The following is a 16,811-nucleotide window of genomic DNA, read 5'->3' on the forward strand; positions in this document are numbered from 1 at the left end:
ACAAAGAGAAGCACTATATAGTATCTCCTTATGTTTGTGAAACATCTCCAGTCAGTGGCTTTACTTTTGGAACATATCTTCATGTAAAAATGGTTTTTTTTGGTTTACTGACTTTTCATGCCTGAAATCTGCAGTGTTGCTGTGGTGCTTTTGGGTCCAGAATCATAGAGTGGTTGAGGTTAGAAGGGACTTCTGGAGATCATCTGAGCCAACTGCCTCCACTAATGCAGGTGGCCCTAGAGCCAGTTGCCCAGGACCATGTCCATGTGGCTTCTTAATATTTACAAGGATGGTTATATTACAGGCATTTCAAAATATCTTGATAGCATGGGAACTTCATAGCATTTTCAAAATTTTGTTTCCCCAATTAGGGACCAACTTGGAAAAATATTTAAGCACCTGAATGTACAGACAGGGAATGAACTACTGTGTTTTGATACCTAAACAACACTTAAAAGTGACTTGGATTTCTAGGGTAAATTTGAGATGACACATAACCTCTTAAATGCTAATGCTATTTTGAAAATTTTGTAATTTGAAATATTCCATATAAATATTGAACACTTTTTTTGTTCTTTTTGTGTGTGTGGTGTTACACTTACGCCTTTTCTGTTTCCTTTATAAAGTGCAAGGAATATATGATACACTTTATATCAGTTAAACTTCAGATGTTTGCAGAACCTTTTCTTCTGTTGCAAGCAGTGAACAAAAACCCCTTTCTCTCCCAGATAATGAAATATGACTTTTTTTTTTTCAAGTTTTAGAATTTCAGTACTTCTCTTACCAAGTCCCCCATCTCAGCTAGGTCATGAATTGCTAATACTTAATTAGTAATGTAAACCCAAATCTCCTATGCTTCAGAGGGTTTTACGTTCAGAAATATTCAAATCTGACGATCATAGGTTCCTTTTCTTTACTTTTACGGAATGTCTTAAAAAATGCTAGGAACACGGGCAGTTCCACTTCAACATGAAAAGAAACTTCTTTCCTGTGAGGATGAGGGATCTCTGCCACAGGCTGCCCAGGGACGATATGGAGTCTCTTCCTTTGGAGGTTTCCAAACCCACGTGGACACGTTCTTCTGTGACCTGATCGAGGAGAACCTGCTGTAGCAGGAGGCGTGGACTAGATGATCTCTAGAGCTCCTTTTCAACCCCTACCATTCTGTGATTCTGTGATCCATGAGATTTCTACCATTTTCTTCCAGTTCGGCTCCCCATCCCAGCTAGGAGCTGAAAGGAGTGAGTGGGTGGCTGCCTGTTTCTTTGTTGCCAACTGTGCATAAACCACAACATCATTGAATTAGCTTAATGTTTTGGAGACTGATTTTGACATCAATAAGTTTCCTCTGTTGCAGAATATCATTTTTCCAAAACCCTGTCTGCGTAGGATTCTTCTTCCCATGTCCTTTCACTTTAGTCCAAGATATCTGTTACTTTTAGTATTTAACTACTTACCAACAAAGATAAAAATAAGAATGTCACAAGCCATCTCTTTTGAAGCAGAATCGCTGTCTTCTGAGACTTTTCTTAAGGTTTTTCTTGAGAATTTTGTTACCTGTGCAAGAATCTAGAATCTGTGAGCTGCGAAATACAGTCCTTCTGGGTGAGCTTTCATATTTTATCCCAGTATTCTGTATTCCTATTTGTCTTCTCCCAAGTTACAAGTGACAGAGGAAATGTCCTCAATTTGCACAAGGGGAGGTTTATGTTGGATATTAGGAAAGCATTTTTCACCGAACCGGTTATCAAGTGTTGGAACAGGTTGCCCAGGGAGGTGGTGGAGTCACCGTTCTTGGAGGTATTTTAAAAACATCGTTTGGCACTTACAGACACGGGTTAGTGATGGACATGGCAGTGCTGGGTTAGCGGTTGGACTTGATGATCTTAAAAGTCTTTTCCAACCTAAACAATCGAGTGATTCTATTAATGTATCACCATTCAGATAGCAGTAATTATGAGCTTTTTGATAAGCACCTTGAAACTTTGCTTGAGAGATTTCTTTTTTACCAGACATAAAACCTTTTGGGTAATTTACAACTAGATATCTAGCAAATCTTGTAATGGGACACTCTAAATTATTACTTTTCATCTGTTTTTACCTTCACTTCCTTTATTGCCAGTTGCCCTTTGCAGTTGAGCATTCTCTTTTTGGCTAGTCCCTGAGCTCCATCTCATATAGGGTTATCTGCTATTCAGCAATGAAGTTGAAGTAATGAAATTGTTCCTTCACTGCCCACTGTCAATAGGATTATACTACAGGGACTTTTGAAAGGCAATTAAGGGCTTTTAATCACAGACTAGTGTCTGTAACTACTTTGAATGCACTGGTGAATGCTACTGTTGCTTATGATCACGTTTGAGTTCTGTTTATAGATGTCAAGCTACTGGCCTTGTCTTTATTTCTGATAAAGCAATGGCATGGATTTTGTAGTCTTTGTTAGAAAAGGTCATGTCTGAAATGAAAGTTCTTGTAGTCCAGAAGTTTTCACATAAAAGAGAGTCCAACCTAAAGGAAAGTGAAGCTGATCCAACTGGTTTCTGCTGCTGTTTCGCATCTCAGCTGCCTGTTCCTACCTCATCTTTTGCCTCCATTCTGGCATACATTCGTTGCCGTATTGAGCTGTTTCAGTTTGGTAAACCAGAGAAAAGCTAAATCAGCAACACAAAAAAGAATTTTGTGCTGGTTTAGAAAGCAGAGGCAAGTGTGGACAAGTACCAGAACCAGGAGAATGGAGAGCTCAGGGAATGGAGAATGTCAGCTAGTGGAGAGTAAGACTGCTAAGCCAAAGTAAAGGTAGAGATTAAGGAGTCTGGCTGTCACATACAACATTCTGATAGATCTTTGATCTGTAATGCTGTGCTATAACTTGTCTAATGGCCCTACATGATCAATCCAGAGAAAGCATTGAATATATTCAGAGGAAAATCAATTGCTTATTTGTGATACAGTTGGTGTGAATCTTGATTCTGTCTGAATGCTATTACTATAAATGTTTATATTAGTTTTGTACAGACAGTAGGTCAGTAACATGTTTATCTAACACTGTTTTTAAAGGCACATTTATGCTTTCTGAGCTGTGAATTGTTGCGAGCCGTTCTTGTACTAACCACATGGATTTATGACTCCAGCTATTTTAATTATCATTTGATAAAAATAATTACTATGCTTGCTGTTGAAACAGGAAAAATAATACTAAGTGTTCATAGTGAGCAGATGACTCGCTGTAAATCTCAAAGACAACTAATTAGATCTCATTTGATAATGTGCATGGGATGAGCAACGTTCTGTCCCAGCTGCCAATTGAAGTAATCTCCCAAACTTGTCCAGTAATATTAGTCAGATACAAAGAGTTTGTGAGAAGTTTTGGCTCCTAATTTGTTGTAGGCTGGGCTACAGGTGGAACACTGAGTTACAAGTGTGTCTCGTTTTTGAGATCATGATCATCTATTTGGGATCTAACACAGATGAACTTCCGATGAAGCTTAGGATCTTCAGTCGTTTCATCTTCTTTTGAAAAAATTGCCTGTTATTTTGTTTCAGGGAAACATTACCTGATCCAGACTGAATATTTGCTATCTATACAAATAAAGTCCTGTGTATGTAAATTACAGTATTATTCTGTAGAAGTATATTGCTGGAGAAGATGAGAAGATGATAATTGTTTTGAAATATAGTTCACGTTTCATCTCCTTTTTGTTAATGTTACTTTGTCATGAGGAAGGCAGAATATAGGTTCTGGATTACATATTAAAAGCAAAAAAAGTGCATTTTAGAAGTATTTTTTTTCTTTCTAGAAGCTAATAACTTTCTATCAAGTAATAAATAAAATGAGTACAACTAATGTGGTATAAGTGAGTACTTTTCTTTTTGTATTTAAGCAACCCAGTCCCAATCGGAGAGAGGACAGGCCTGTCAGCTTCTATCAACTTGGGTCAAACCAGCTTCAGCCTAATGTAGCATCCTTGGCAAGAGATGCAGCAAACATTGCTAAAGATAAGCAAAGAGGATTTATGCCAAGTATATTACAGAATGAAACATACGGAGCAATACTCAGTGGCAGCCCACCTTCCACTCAGCCTGCAGTACCTGTTACAAGTAGTGCACCTCCTCTACCTCCAAGGAATATTGGCAAAGGTACAAACTCCAGAAAACATCATTATATGTTAGAAGAATGAGGTCTTAGCATTTTTTAATTATTATTACATGTTTAAGTTTTCTTTTTCAGTTATTTCACACAGGTAAGTGTTGGAACAGTTTAATGATGATGACATTTTATATACTTGAAGTAAATCTGCACAACTTGAGTTTGATTTTCAGTTTTACTGAATATTGTTTGGGAAAATAATGCCCAGGCAACTTCAACAGAGTTAAACAATTTTGTTAAAAAAAGAGCTGCTGTCAATTTAGTTTAGCACTTTTTGTTTTATTATTGTTATATACTCTATCTTTTCATACTTCCGTTTCTTAAAGATGTCATTATCCAATTTAAAGGTACCATTTCAGTAGCATTTGATAGATTGATAGAATCACAGAATGGTAAGGATTGGAAGGGACCTCTAGAGATCATCTAGTCCAACCCCCCTACCAAAACAGGTCCACCTAGATCAGGTCACAAAGGAATGCATCCAGGTGTGTTTTGAAGACCTCCAAGGAAGGAGACTCCACACCCTTCCTGGGCAGCCTGTGCTAGGGCTCCCTCACCTGAACAGTAAGGTAATTTTTCCTTATGTTTAAATGGAACTTCTTATGTTCCAGCTTCTTTCCATTACCCTGTCACTAGATACAAAAGAAAGAAGTGATGCCCCAACCTCCTGACATCCACTGTTCAGATATTTGTAAATATTAATGAGTTCCCCCCTCAGTCTCCTCTAGCCTTTCCTCATAAGGAAGATGCTCCAGTCCCGTGATCATCTTGGTGGCCCTGCACTGGACTCTCAGAAAGTTTTCTGTCCCTCTTGAGCTTGGGAGCCCAGAGCTGGACACAGGACTCCAGATGAGGCCTCACCAGGGCAAAGCAGAGGGGGAGAAGAACCTCCCTTGACCTGCTGGCCACACTCTTCTTGATGCATCCCAGGATGCCATTGGCCTTCTTGGTCACGAGGGCTCACTGCTGGCTCATGTTCAGTCTGTTATCAACCAGGTCTCTCTGCAGAGCTGCTCCCCATCTGCAGGACTCTGCACTTCACTGCATGAGGTTCCTCTCTGCCCAACTCTCAAGCTGGTCGAGACCCTGCTGAATGTCAGCACAGCCTTCTGGGGAATCAGCCAGTCCTCCCAGTGTGGTGCCATCAGGGAACTTGCTGAGGGTACACTCTGTCCTCTCATCCAGGTCACTGATGAAGATGTTGAACAAGACTGGCCCCAGAATCGATCCCTGTGGAACTCTATTGGCCACAGGTCTACAACTCGATTCTGTGCCATTGATCACCACCCTCTGGGCTCTGTCATTCAGCCAGCTCTCGATCCACCTCACTGTCCACTTATCCAAGCCACACTGCTTGAGCTTTCTGATCAGGATGTTATGGGAGACAGTGTCAAAAGCCTTGCTGAAGTCAAGATAGATGACATCCACTGCTCTCCCCTCATCTAGCCAACCAGTGCCCTCGTAAAAGGCTATCGGGTTGGTCAAACAGGATTTCCCCTTGGTGAATCCATGTTGACTCCCTCTTATAACCATCTTTTTCTTCATATGTTCAGTGATAACATTCAGGATGAGTTGTTCCATCACTTTTCCAGAGATGGAGGTGAGGCTGACTAGCCTGTAGTTTTCTGGGTTGTCCTTCCTGCCCTTTTTGAAGACTGGTGTGACATTGGCCTTTCTCCAGTCCTCAGGCACCTCACCTGTCCTCCATGAATGTTCAAAAATTATGGAGAATGGCTTAGCGACTACATCAGCCAGCTCTCTCAGCAGTGTTGGATGCATCCCATCAGATCCCATTGACTTAAGAGTGTTAAGCTTGACCAACAAGTCTTTAACATTTTTAATCAAGAGCAAGTCCTTTGTTGTCCAGACTGTCCTACTATCCTTGCTGGACTGGGCTTCCTGAGGGCCGGCCTTTGTTGTAAGGACTGAAGCAACGAAGGCATTCAGTAGTTCAGCCTTCTCTGCATCCTCTGTCACTAGGGCACCCTCTGTTTTCAGCAGTGTGGCCACATTTCCCCTAATCTTCCTTTTGCTGCTGATGTACCTGAAAAAACTGTTCTTGTTTTCCTTTACTTTCCTGGCCAGGTTTAATTCTACACCGACTTTAGCCTTCCTGCTTGCCTCTCTGCATGCTCTGGCAAAGTTCCTATACTCTTTCCCAGAAATCAGGTCCTTTTTCCCCCCTCTCATAGATGGCTGCTTTCTCCCTGAATTGTCCCAGCAAATCTTTGCTCATCCATGGAGGCCTCCTGCCTCCTTTTCCCACTTTTCTACATGTGGGGATACACTGATCCTGGGCTTGGAGGAAGTGGAACTTGAAGATTGACCATCTCTTTTGGGTACTTCTATCATTTGGCTGCTGTGCAAAACTCTGTAAGACCTGGGAAAACAGGGTGTACACAGAATGAGATTTTTAACCTAGCAAAGTCTTTTCTTAATAAATATATGCTTCAAGGTTATTGAAGTAAAGGTTTAAGTGTCATGATGTGTAGAACAGGGTCATTTTAGAAAACTGGATGATTTTAAAGAACTGGTCTCTGACTGAAAAGGGAATTTCCAGTTATTGGTTACACCCCAGTCAAGAGAACAATGCAAAATGCACGTCTAATCCTGGTTCAGAAGGGTTGTGTGCTTGCCAAATCTACAATTAAAGCTGATGCTATGAACTGTGTTCTACCTTTGTATATAATCTGTATCATATTAAAGAAGAGTAGAAAAATCTGTATAGGTTCTCTTTGAATGGTATATATTTGGTGTGTTTCATACCTTTATTAATCCAGCAGCTTTAATGGATACTAAACTGATGTAAAATTCAATTCAAGAAAAATGATTATGCAAACACATGATTTTCTATGGTGCTATTGTTCAGATTCCCTAAGAGGAGGTATGAGCAGGGAATGTTCTCAGCATACATGAGTGGCCTCTGCCTTTGGGAGCACTGTGCAAAGGTCAATGCAAAACTCCATACACCAGTGATTGTGCCTGAGATGGCAAATTGAGCATCTGTGTAATATGAAAAGTCAGTTATTGATACCACAAGAATGACTGCAACATAGAAGTCAAACTAAAATATATCAGAAAAACAGAACACAATGGAATAGCATGGTATTGTGCTACTCAAAAAGGGTAACATGAGAGTGGAGAACGTGTAGCAGCATATAAAACTTAATCATAGTGGGTTATCTTTCATCTAACATTTTTGCATGAAATTAAGCTTAATATCTAGACTTTTTTTTTTACTTGATGGAAAGGAGTGTTTCCCCCACCAAACAGGAAAATTAACCCAAGGAGCTTGTGTAGTCTGTTTAACTGTTAGATACTATCTCTAAATTAGTAATACAATTGCACAGTTAAAAACATTGTTTTGCCCTTTGGTTTTATTTTAATAGTGCCCAACCATACTATGTTACCCAGTGTTTGCACTTGATTAAATGACACTTTTTAAAGACTGTCATTTTAATTTTATTCCCAACCCCAGACTTCTTGGCACCGGTATAGTGCAACCCATGCCAAGAGAGCATGCTGCCTGGCTTAGATTATGAGTTCACATCCTTTATTCTAGCGATGTATTAGCCTGTTGTTTTATATGCTTGGTTAAAAGCTATAATAGTATCATCAATCTTAGCTTCTTGTTGATTGCTGATGTTGCTGATGTTATGCTTATGGTGTGTTATTACTCCTTTATACTCTTAGCTTTAGGCTGCTCTCCTAAGTCTTCTGAGCCTTTTATGCTTTTCGCTGCAACTTTGTATTTATTCATACCTTACTCTGTTTCATCTTTTCTGAATATGATGCCGATGGGCTGAGTAGGGAGAAGCGGCACAGTATGTATGAAATATTGGCTTTGTGAGGAAAACCTGTAGTGTTTCTACACAAAATGAGGAGATGACTCTTCAGCCAAAGTAATTGAGGCATTTAGGGAGGCCCTGAAGAAGTCATACTTTGTAACTGTTTCATGATTATTTGGTACAGCTTTTTGTTTGTGTGAAAATCAGTTTTATGTAACAGTTTTATGTCACTTCTGGGCCAAAAGTAATGTTTCACTTTGGGTCATCAGTGTCTGCTAATGCTCATGCAGGAGTGAGGACCTTCTCTTGCAGTACCCGAGAAGATTGCAGCTATGGGTCAGGGATTAAAGAAGGTAGCAAGACTTGTCTTCTGTCTTCTTATTGAGAAATTTCAGCGTTTTCAAGTGTTGACATATTTTAAAATAATGACTGGAGACAAATTTTACTCTAAAGTGCCAGTAAGACTTCACCCAGAAACTTTTACATAACTTTTTACTCCAGACTCTGATTTCTGCTCCAGCATTCCAGCAGGATGGTCGTGGTTCCTGTTACTGAATATAGTGGTCTAGCTGCACTAATTTTAAAAGCACGGATGTGAATATTAACACTTTGTGCTTAGGGTAAGTAATAATAGTAATACAGTATTTTCCTCTCTTTTTAGTACAGCCCTCAGTTCTTGGCAGTGGTATTCAGACAATTTCTTCATCTAATGCAATGTGGAAGACAAATTCTTTAGGAGTGGAAAATATAAGCAGGCAGAGGTCTTCATCAGATCCACCAGCTATTCATCCCCCTGTGCCGCCATTGCGTGTAACATCTACAAGTATGTTTCCACTTTCCCCTGTTTTCCCTTCTGCTGTATCTAATCATGGTTGGCTTATTTTTCCATTTCCACAATTCATACTTCCTCTTATGGTGACTGTAGCTTTGGCCTATCGTTCTCATCCAGTAACTTTGTACGAACTATCTTCTCTGATGTTCCCGTGAGGACCATATGGTATAGCGCAGGGTCGGTAGGAAGTACTATCCCTTACTAGAGCTAAAGAGCTCTTCAATTTGTACATGTACTTTCAATGCTGTATTTCTCACTAGTTGTAAAGGTGAGTCTTGTGTGTTAGCCTGGGGCTGTACGTCCACGTTGTGCTTGGTTCTTGCAGACCATAGGAATGCAAAGAGATGCGTTAATGCATTGCCAGCTGCTGTTGTGGTGGTTTCAAGAATTCAACAGAAATTTGAATTAGTTGCTAAACCTAATGGGAATTTAGTTGGATGTTAATCTGAACAGAATTTTAAGAAAGTATGTTCCTCTAAATAAAATTTCTCAGATATTATTCACTCAGTTACTTTTCCATAAAACACAGACTGAGGGCCTTGATTGAGCAAACAATATTAGCACCATAGTAAATAAATTCGGATCTCCATTTTCAAGAATATGACTGACTTGGGTAAGAATTTTCCTTGCTTGTACTTTAATGCCTGAATTAATTGAAGTACTTGTGAGCTTTCTGACCTTGTCTAGGTGAAACTTAAGCTAAACCTCTTTGCAAGGAGATCCTTCTTCCAATGGAAGGTTTGCTTTCTGTTTAAGTTATTATGTGTAGTAAAGCATTTTTCTTAGATGGAGTAAATCCAGCAACAGAAAAACCTGTGGATGAGAACCAAGGAGTAAACAGAAATTTAATTCCATTTCAATGTCTGACTTTCTTCTATAGATGTGCTTTCTCCAGCACCACCACCTCCAGTGGCAAAGACAGCCAGCATTATAGAAGCTTTGAACCAGCAATCTAAACAGCAACCAGCTCCTCCACAAACTAAGCCAACCCCACCACCACTGCCTCCACAACCTCCTAGTAGAATCTCTCAAAGAAAGCCTATTCCTGGGTAACTGATGCCATTTAGTGTTTAATATACTTCATATTTATTAATAACTTTTTGGTTTTATGGTATATAATGTGCAAGTCATCTATAAAGCATGCATACTTTTGCTAGTGATGTCTTCTAGAGCATGGGAGTGAGCGGAATGCAGACACTAAAGGAGTTTACATGCATTCTCAGAAGAATCAAGAGTCTAGTTATTTACCGTTGAATGACTTGTGGAATATCTACAGGATGCTTACACATGATGGAAATAAGAAACCAAAAAGAATAATCCGTTTCTAATTCTTGTCTAGTAACAAAGGAGAGATAGTGGGATCTTAGTCTCATTGTTCGCATGATTTGCATAGGTTCAGCTCCATTCAATATTTTCATTCATGGCAGGAATAGAGAGATCTGGAATAGAAACTATCATTTTTAAACTTGCAGGAAACAGAGGAGTCTGGCAAATGGGATTATATTCAAAGCAGCCTTGAGAAGCTGGAGCAGTAGTCAGAGGAGAAGAGGGATGTCATTCAGTAAGGAACACTAAGTACTTAAGTCAACTACAAAAACAAAGAGAACAGTAGAATATGGTTAAATAAAAGTCCTTAAGAGAAGAATTTTCAGGGACATAGTGGATCATAAAGAAAAGTAAATCACATGACTTATTCTCTTTTAGAAAAGTCAAAGATAAATTAATTACAGCTTGCAAACTATAAATTAGCCCTTCCAATGGACTCAACATCAGTAGTGCTTCAGCTAGTAAAAAGATACCACAGTAAAAAGATACACCACAGTAAAAAGATACAAAATAGTGAGGCAGAAACCAGGGGAGATCAGTAAGGTCTAGATCAATAAGAACAATGAGAAGTCTAGAAAATGTAACCAGTCAGAAAACCTTGGAAGAATAAAGATTCCAGTATGTTGAACAAAAAGAGAAATCATAGCCATAGATACACTGTGTCCCAAGTGTTGAATTACATTGTTCTTTTTTACATGTCATGATGGCTCTAAGAAAGCAGACTTAAGTTATGGCAACAATTATTTAGTTAGACACTAGGGAAAGTTTTCCAAAAGTAAGCATAGGGAAGTATCATAGTTACTTCTCTGGGATGTTCTTGGATTCTCCAACACTGAAAATTTGGCAGAGTTAGAAGATACAGGGATATGGATGTGTATGTGTGAGATAAAATAATATACATAGTTGATCCTTTGTGAATGAAAGTAGTCAACAACCTTTGCTCATTGTAAAAGGGAGAAGCAGCTTGCTGTCATGTACAGACTCATATAGATATATAATTTTAACAAATAATTTTAAAGTAGCAGCAAAAATAACTTCACAACTTAGGAAAAGAAAATCTGGTGGTCACAAATTGCAGTAATTTAACCTGTATTATTCTGCTGCCTTACGATTTGGAATTGAGTTCAACTTAGATTTGTCATAATCAAAAATACAGGAGCCAAGTAGTATCTGTAAAAGCAAAATAGCCATCACCAGAATGTACCAAAGACATGATAAGAATTTAACCATTTGGAAAATACTCTGTATTGTTGCATTTCAAGTGCTTGTTTGGTTTCTTAAATGGATGAATTTCTAACTTTCTGCACAGGACTGAGAAGTTGTCTGGCTTAACTAACAAAGGGCAGTCCAGAGGACTTGGGTCTCTACAACAAACTGGTAATTGTGATTCTCTTCTTGATTGTGTACGCCCTGATGCCTCAAGCTCTGTTTGCATGAACAGGGTTACAGGCCAATTAATGTAAATAAAGGGTCCATGCAATAAGGGACAGATTCAAAGAATGATTGAGAGCGAGCTCAGGAGGTAGTCTGGTCCAACTCCCCAGCTCTAGCAGGGCTACTTAAACACATTTTCCCTAGGCCACATCCAGATAGCTTTTGAGATAAGAAGAAAACAAATCTGGAAGATTTCCTCATAAGAAAACAAGTCTGATGAGGAGAAGGTGAAGGAACTTGGGTTGTTTAATTCTGGAGGAGAGGAGGCTGAGGGGAGATGTGATCACGCTCTACAGCTACCTGAAAGGAGGCTGTAGCAGGGTGGAAGCTGGTCTCTTCTCACAAGTAACAAGTGATAGGACAAGAGGAAAAGGCCTCAAATTGCACCAGGGGAGGTTTAGATTGGAGATTAGGAAGAAGTTTTTCACTAAGAGAGCTGTTAAACCCTGGCACTGGCTGCCCAGGGAGGTGATGGAGTCCTCATCCCTGGATGTATTTAAAAGCCGTGTAGGTGAGGTGCTGAGGGACATGGCTTAGTGGTGGGCTTGGCAGCGTTAGGTGAATGATTGGACTTGATGATCTTAAAAGTCTTTTCCAACCAAAATAATTCTATGATTTGATAAATATCTTTGAAGAGGGAGACTCCACAGCCTTGCTGGGCAACCTGTGCTAGTTCTGGGTCACCCTCACAATAACCAAGTGCTTTGTGATGTTCAGAGGGCACCTCCGGTATTTCAATTTGTGCCCATTGCCTCCAGTCCCGCTTTCCAGCTGCGGGCCACCAGCATATATTGATGCATGGGCTTGTTCATCCCCAGGTGCAGGACTTCACACATCCTTGTTCCAGATTTTCCCTTGGTCTCATGGACCTAGGCTGAAGAGCAGCCTCACTAGTAAAGGCTGAGTAAAGGCATTCAGTACCTCAGCCTTTTCCATGTCCTGTGTTACCAGATTCCCCATCTTGTCAAGCAATGGGCCTACGTTTTCCCTAATTTTCCTTTTCTTACCTGTGTATTTACAGAGGCCCTTTTTGTTGTCTTTGACATCCCTCACCAGATTCAATTCTGTTTGGGCTTTATCTTTACTAACCTCACCTAAGCCCCATTCAAGCAAAGGTTGCATACTTTTTGTGGCTTTACTCTGTTGCTTGCACATGTAATAAACAAGGTGACAGTTACACAGTCTAGAAGAGAAAAAGACGTTTCTAGTTTGAAAACCTAAAGCTCATATAGTGTCACTTTAAATTGCAAATTGATATTGCTCTTTTCATGATAATGAACAGAGTTCATTATTCATTCTGCACTTTCATTGTTCAAAGTAACTGCTACCTTGGGACGTTAGAATAATATCTCAATAAAATGTCCAAAGTTTGTGTGGAATCTGTGGTGATTGTAGTTAAATTTCTCCTACCCAGTTTCCCCTTCCACTGTATATATTACGTTCGTTGGTTCTTGCAGTGATTCTTTTTTATTTCCCCTTGACATATCCAAGGGGAATTTGATGATGACTCTGCCGTCTGTGTTTGGAGTCTCTTGTGAAGGATACAGCATATTGATGGTGATGGTCTTTGCTAGGAAAAGTAGGTTCTAAAAGCACACAGCCTGTAGTAAATGAATAGAGAAATGGAATATTTGGTTCTGCTCTCATCTGTTTCACAGGCTTTTTTAAAACTCTTTTAGCATGTCAGTAGTATTGAAAGTCTTACATAGTTTTTCTTTGGGAAGAGAGGGTGGGTTTTTTGTAAGGAAAACTATAGCAAAATACAGTTTATTTAAAAATGAAATACTTATGGCAGAGAAAATGACATGTATCCTTTAAAAAAATAATTGGTTTGGTTTCAGTTTGTATCATCACTCTTTTTTTTTAAAGCATGCTTGAAATGTGCTTGTTTCACTTACCTTAGCAGCAGGAGAGTCATCTTCTATAAGTGAGATTCCAGTAACACAGACTGGCTCTACAACAAATACTTTGGCACAGGTCCAGCCACCAGCACCAATGCCAAGGAAATCACAAATAGTAAGTAAACTGGGTTTGTCTACTTTCTAACAGCCAACTAGGGTTTGATTTTATTAAGTCTTCTGCATTCTGTCAAACACACTGTTGACGTAATAGCATATCCTGTTATGGAGAAGGGGTAAGAATCATGAAAAGTACAAGACCTGTATCCTGTGTTAAATTTGTGCCTGACTTGTACTAAACATTTACGAAAGCTTTGCTTTTCTTGAATTTCCTATGTGATAGTATGTGATTTTAAATTAAAAAACCCAACACAGTCCACAGAACATACAATTTCACTTAGAGAAGGCGGGTAACTGTAATAAATCAGTCACTTGTAGGTGAGCGAGTCACTTGTAGATCATATGTGAATTCATTCTTAAACTTCAATGAAGTAAGCAGTGAGGGAGCTTTTGTGCTTACTTTCTTAATGGAAGCAGATATAGCTATTCACATAGGTAGATCAAATGGCTTCAGACAAGACTAGTAGGAGTCAGGCTCAAAACAAAACAACTTGATTTACATCTCTTTGTTGTGCATTCACTGTGTGACGGTAGAGAAGTCTCTTGGTAAGTACAGAGAAACTACAACAGGCTTGAGACATCTCCATCCCGAAGGTGGTTGAAGGGTGAAGGGGAAGGCTGGAAGTTTTTTGGGGTGGAAGTATTGTATATTCTTCTCCACCCTTCCCCAGCCTTACAGTGACTGTTAGAAAAGAGGTACTGGATGTAGATGGACTCCTGATTTTGTAGCCTTTTTATGCTCTTATTAATTATTTGTAATCTACACTCATGAGCAGTAATGCACATATTAGTGTCAATACCTGTGTTCTTATACTGATGTAGGTAAAGGGAAGTATTTCCAGATGCCAGTCAAGCTGTAGATTATGTGTAGTTCAGCGAGGTCTTCGGTCCTTCCTTTAATTTTATGTTGTTCTCCTGTGTGATAGACATAAAACATCTGTATGCTTGATCATGGCAGTATTTCTCCACAGTGAGTGAATCACAACATAGCCCATACTTTCCAAGATGCTTCATGTAACTAGGTCTGGGCTGTTTAATGCTTTGCATTCTATGTAGGAGAGTGGTTCTGTAGTTAAATGATAAACAGAGGGGTAGGAGACAGAGACATGCTGTTCCTGGCTCTGCAATTGTTTTATTAATGGGCTTTAATGAAAAAACCTGCCTTCTTCAGTCTTCTGGGCCTCTCCCTTTAATTTTCCTTAACCATATCTACAGAAATAGTAACTCTCCAGGCCAGACTTCAGTGTGTCTGTGGGCATAGCCTTGCACATTTTGTCTTGAGCTCTTAGAACTCCTTTAGCTGTCTCTCATCTGGTAATGATGAGAAGCCACAGAGACATCTGGAGTTCATCTTACATTAGTCGAGAGTGTAAAATCTTCTGCTGTCTTGCCTCCCCCACTCTTGTTCAACCAAGTTACTATCTTGCATCAAAATAACTGTCATGCTTTAGGCCACAGCACAATTAAATGGTCTCAGTAGTGTAAAATGGGATGTCTGTCCCTTTTGCTTACGGGCACCGAGGAAATTGCCATATTTACTTTGTGAGGCTGTTGGACACTTATGGCCGTTTCTATTGTGTGTTCTGGGATTCAGGTGTGAGCACTGACTACATCCTTTTAACATATTTGTCAATTCTGAAGAAGCTCCTTACATTGCTTTCTGTACAAAGTAGTAGTAGTCTCTCTGTCTTACACTCTCCCATTTTATTTTGTAGGACAAACTGCTTTAATTATGAGGGAATGGGCTATCTTGGCTAGTTTGTAGGAAGAGTCGGTGTCTCCACTGTTTAGTATTAAGTGCACATAATATGAGGAACAAATCTGAATCTCCAGGTGTCTCTAGGGCTTCAGAATTTTGTAACACTGAGAAAAGCAGATGGATTGTTTTCTTCTGGAAACAGAGAAGTAAGGGGAACCTGGCTCAGGGAGTGTGTGCTAGGTAAGGTTCTTTCTTCAGCTAAATCAATCTACCTAAAGCATCTTTAGCTGAGATTTAGTCAACCCCTCAGCTAAAGAGCTTTAGCTAGATCAATACTTTAGCTAAAGTACTTTAGCTAAATTGCTCCATTTAGCCTTATACTCCAGTCTTTTTTGCTAAGTCTTTATCCTGCCAGAGAATCCAGAGGCCTGACCAGATTTAGGAAATGATTGCAGAAGTGCTCCTTGAGTAAAGGAAGAAGACATCTAGTTGTACATGCACATGTGGCCAGTGGCTTGTCTCCTACACAGTGCATTTGCCCCATAGCATATTTTCCAGATTTACATTCTTGGTGATTACCCACCCCCCATGTATCTTTTAGACTGTAGATACATGGGAAACTTTCCTGGAAGGCTTCAGTTGTCTGGGAACGGGATCTATTTTAATTTCTTTGCCTTCTAAAGAACAAGAAATACCAGTAATTACTGCACTTTGAAGTTAGAAATTATGTCACTGTTCTACTGATGTGAGGCTTTTCCCTCTTGACCTAAAAGGTGGTCGTGGTTCAGGCTGTAGCTTGACTGAGATGGGACATCTGGCAAAATTGCTATGATTCAGTGCAAGGCTTCCAGCTCACAATGTGTGTCTGAAGAGAGAGCCTAAGGGTTTGCTTGGTCTGGGCAGGTCAGGTTTTAAGTACTGAAATGCAAATAAATGGGTGCTTAGAGAGGAGCCTAATGATCATATCTCCCTTCTTCCCCATCCACTTCACCCTTTTTCTGCAGGGTGTTCAGCTGTAACACCATGGCGGGTTACTGTTGGGCAGTACTGGAGAGAAGTAGCCTTGTGAGGGAGTCTCTTCTCCCCTTACAAGCTTCCTGCTCCGTGGCTGACCTAATTAGAGACTGGGACCAGTACCTGGGGGACTCCAGGATGGGGATCAGACCTTCTTTTCCTTACCTCACCTGGAGCTTCTGTCCCAAACACTCACTGCTTTGTCAGACATCTCTTGACCTAAATGGCACTTAGAGCTCTGCTCTGGCATCTTAGAGAGATTTTGCTGGCTGTGGCTGGACAAACTGGGGAAGAGAGTGGACTCATGGCAGAAAGCTTATGTTCTGCCTCCAGGTTCTGTGCTTCCCCACTCTTTGCATGGAAACACTATGTAAGTAGCATTTTGTTGGTCTGCAGCAGAGAATGAAAAGGCTGAAAACTAATGCAGCAGCAGGCCAGGTTGTACTGGGAGAGGTAGGAGGTTAGAATGGTGGGTGTTGTGATGCCAGAGAAAACAATTTTGGCACTGCTTCAAACAGAGCACAACTAGGATTAGAGTCCTGCTGCAATATTG

General features: G+C 40.0%; 1 protein-coding gene across 3 annotated transcripts in view; it reads left to right on the forward strand.

Annotated features, from left to right (window-relative positions):
• ASAP2 (ArfGAP with SH3 domain, ankyrin repeat and PH domain 2) overlaps positions 1–16,811 on the forward strand; it is a 101,794-nt gene that overhangs the window by 80,588 nt on the left and 4,395 nt on the right. Inside the window, exons 22-26 of one of the 3 annotated variants that reach the window (XM_061989886.1) lie at positions 3,882–4,137; positions 8,597–8,758; positions 9,648–9,816; positions 11,403–11,470; positions 13,434–13,543. In XM_061989886.1, coding sequence (XP_061845870.1) covers positions 3,882–4,137; positions 8,597–8,758; positions 9,648–9,816; positions 11,403–11,470; positions 13,434–13,543 — 765 coding nt within the window. Of the gene's footprint in view, positions 1–3,881; positions 4,138–8,596; positions 8,759–9,647; positions 9,817–11,402; positions 11,471–13,430; positions 13,544–16,811 lie in introns of all 3 variants that reach the window. The other 2 variants (XM_061989885.1, XM_061989888.1) reach the window with 2 other exon arrangements.

The sequence above is a fragment of the Colius striatus genome, chromosome 2 (genome assembly GCF_028858725.1).
Source record: "Colius striatus isolate bColStr4 chromosome 2, bColStr4.1.hap1, whole genome shotgun sequence".
In the NCBI taxonomy this organism is placed as follows: Eukaryota; Metazoa; Chordata; class Aves; order Coliiformes; family Coliidae; genus Colius; species Colius striatus.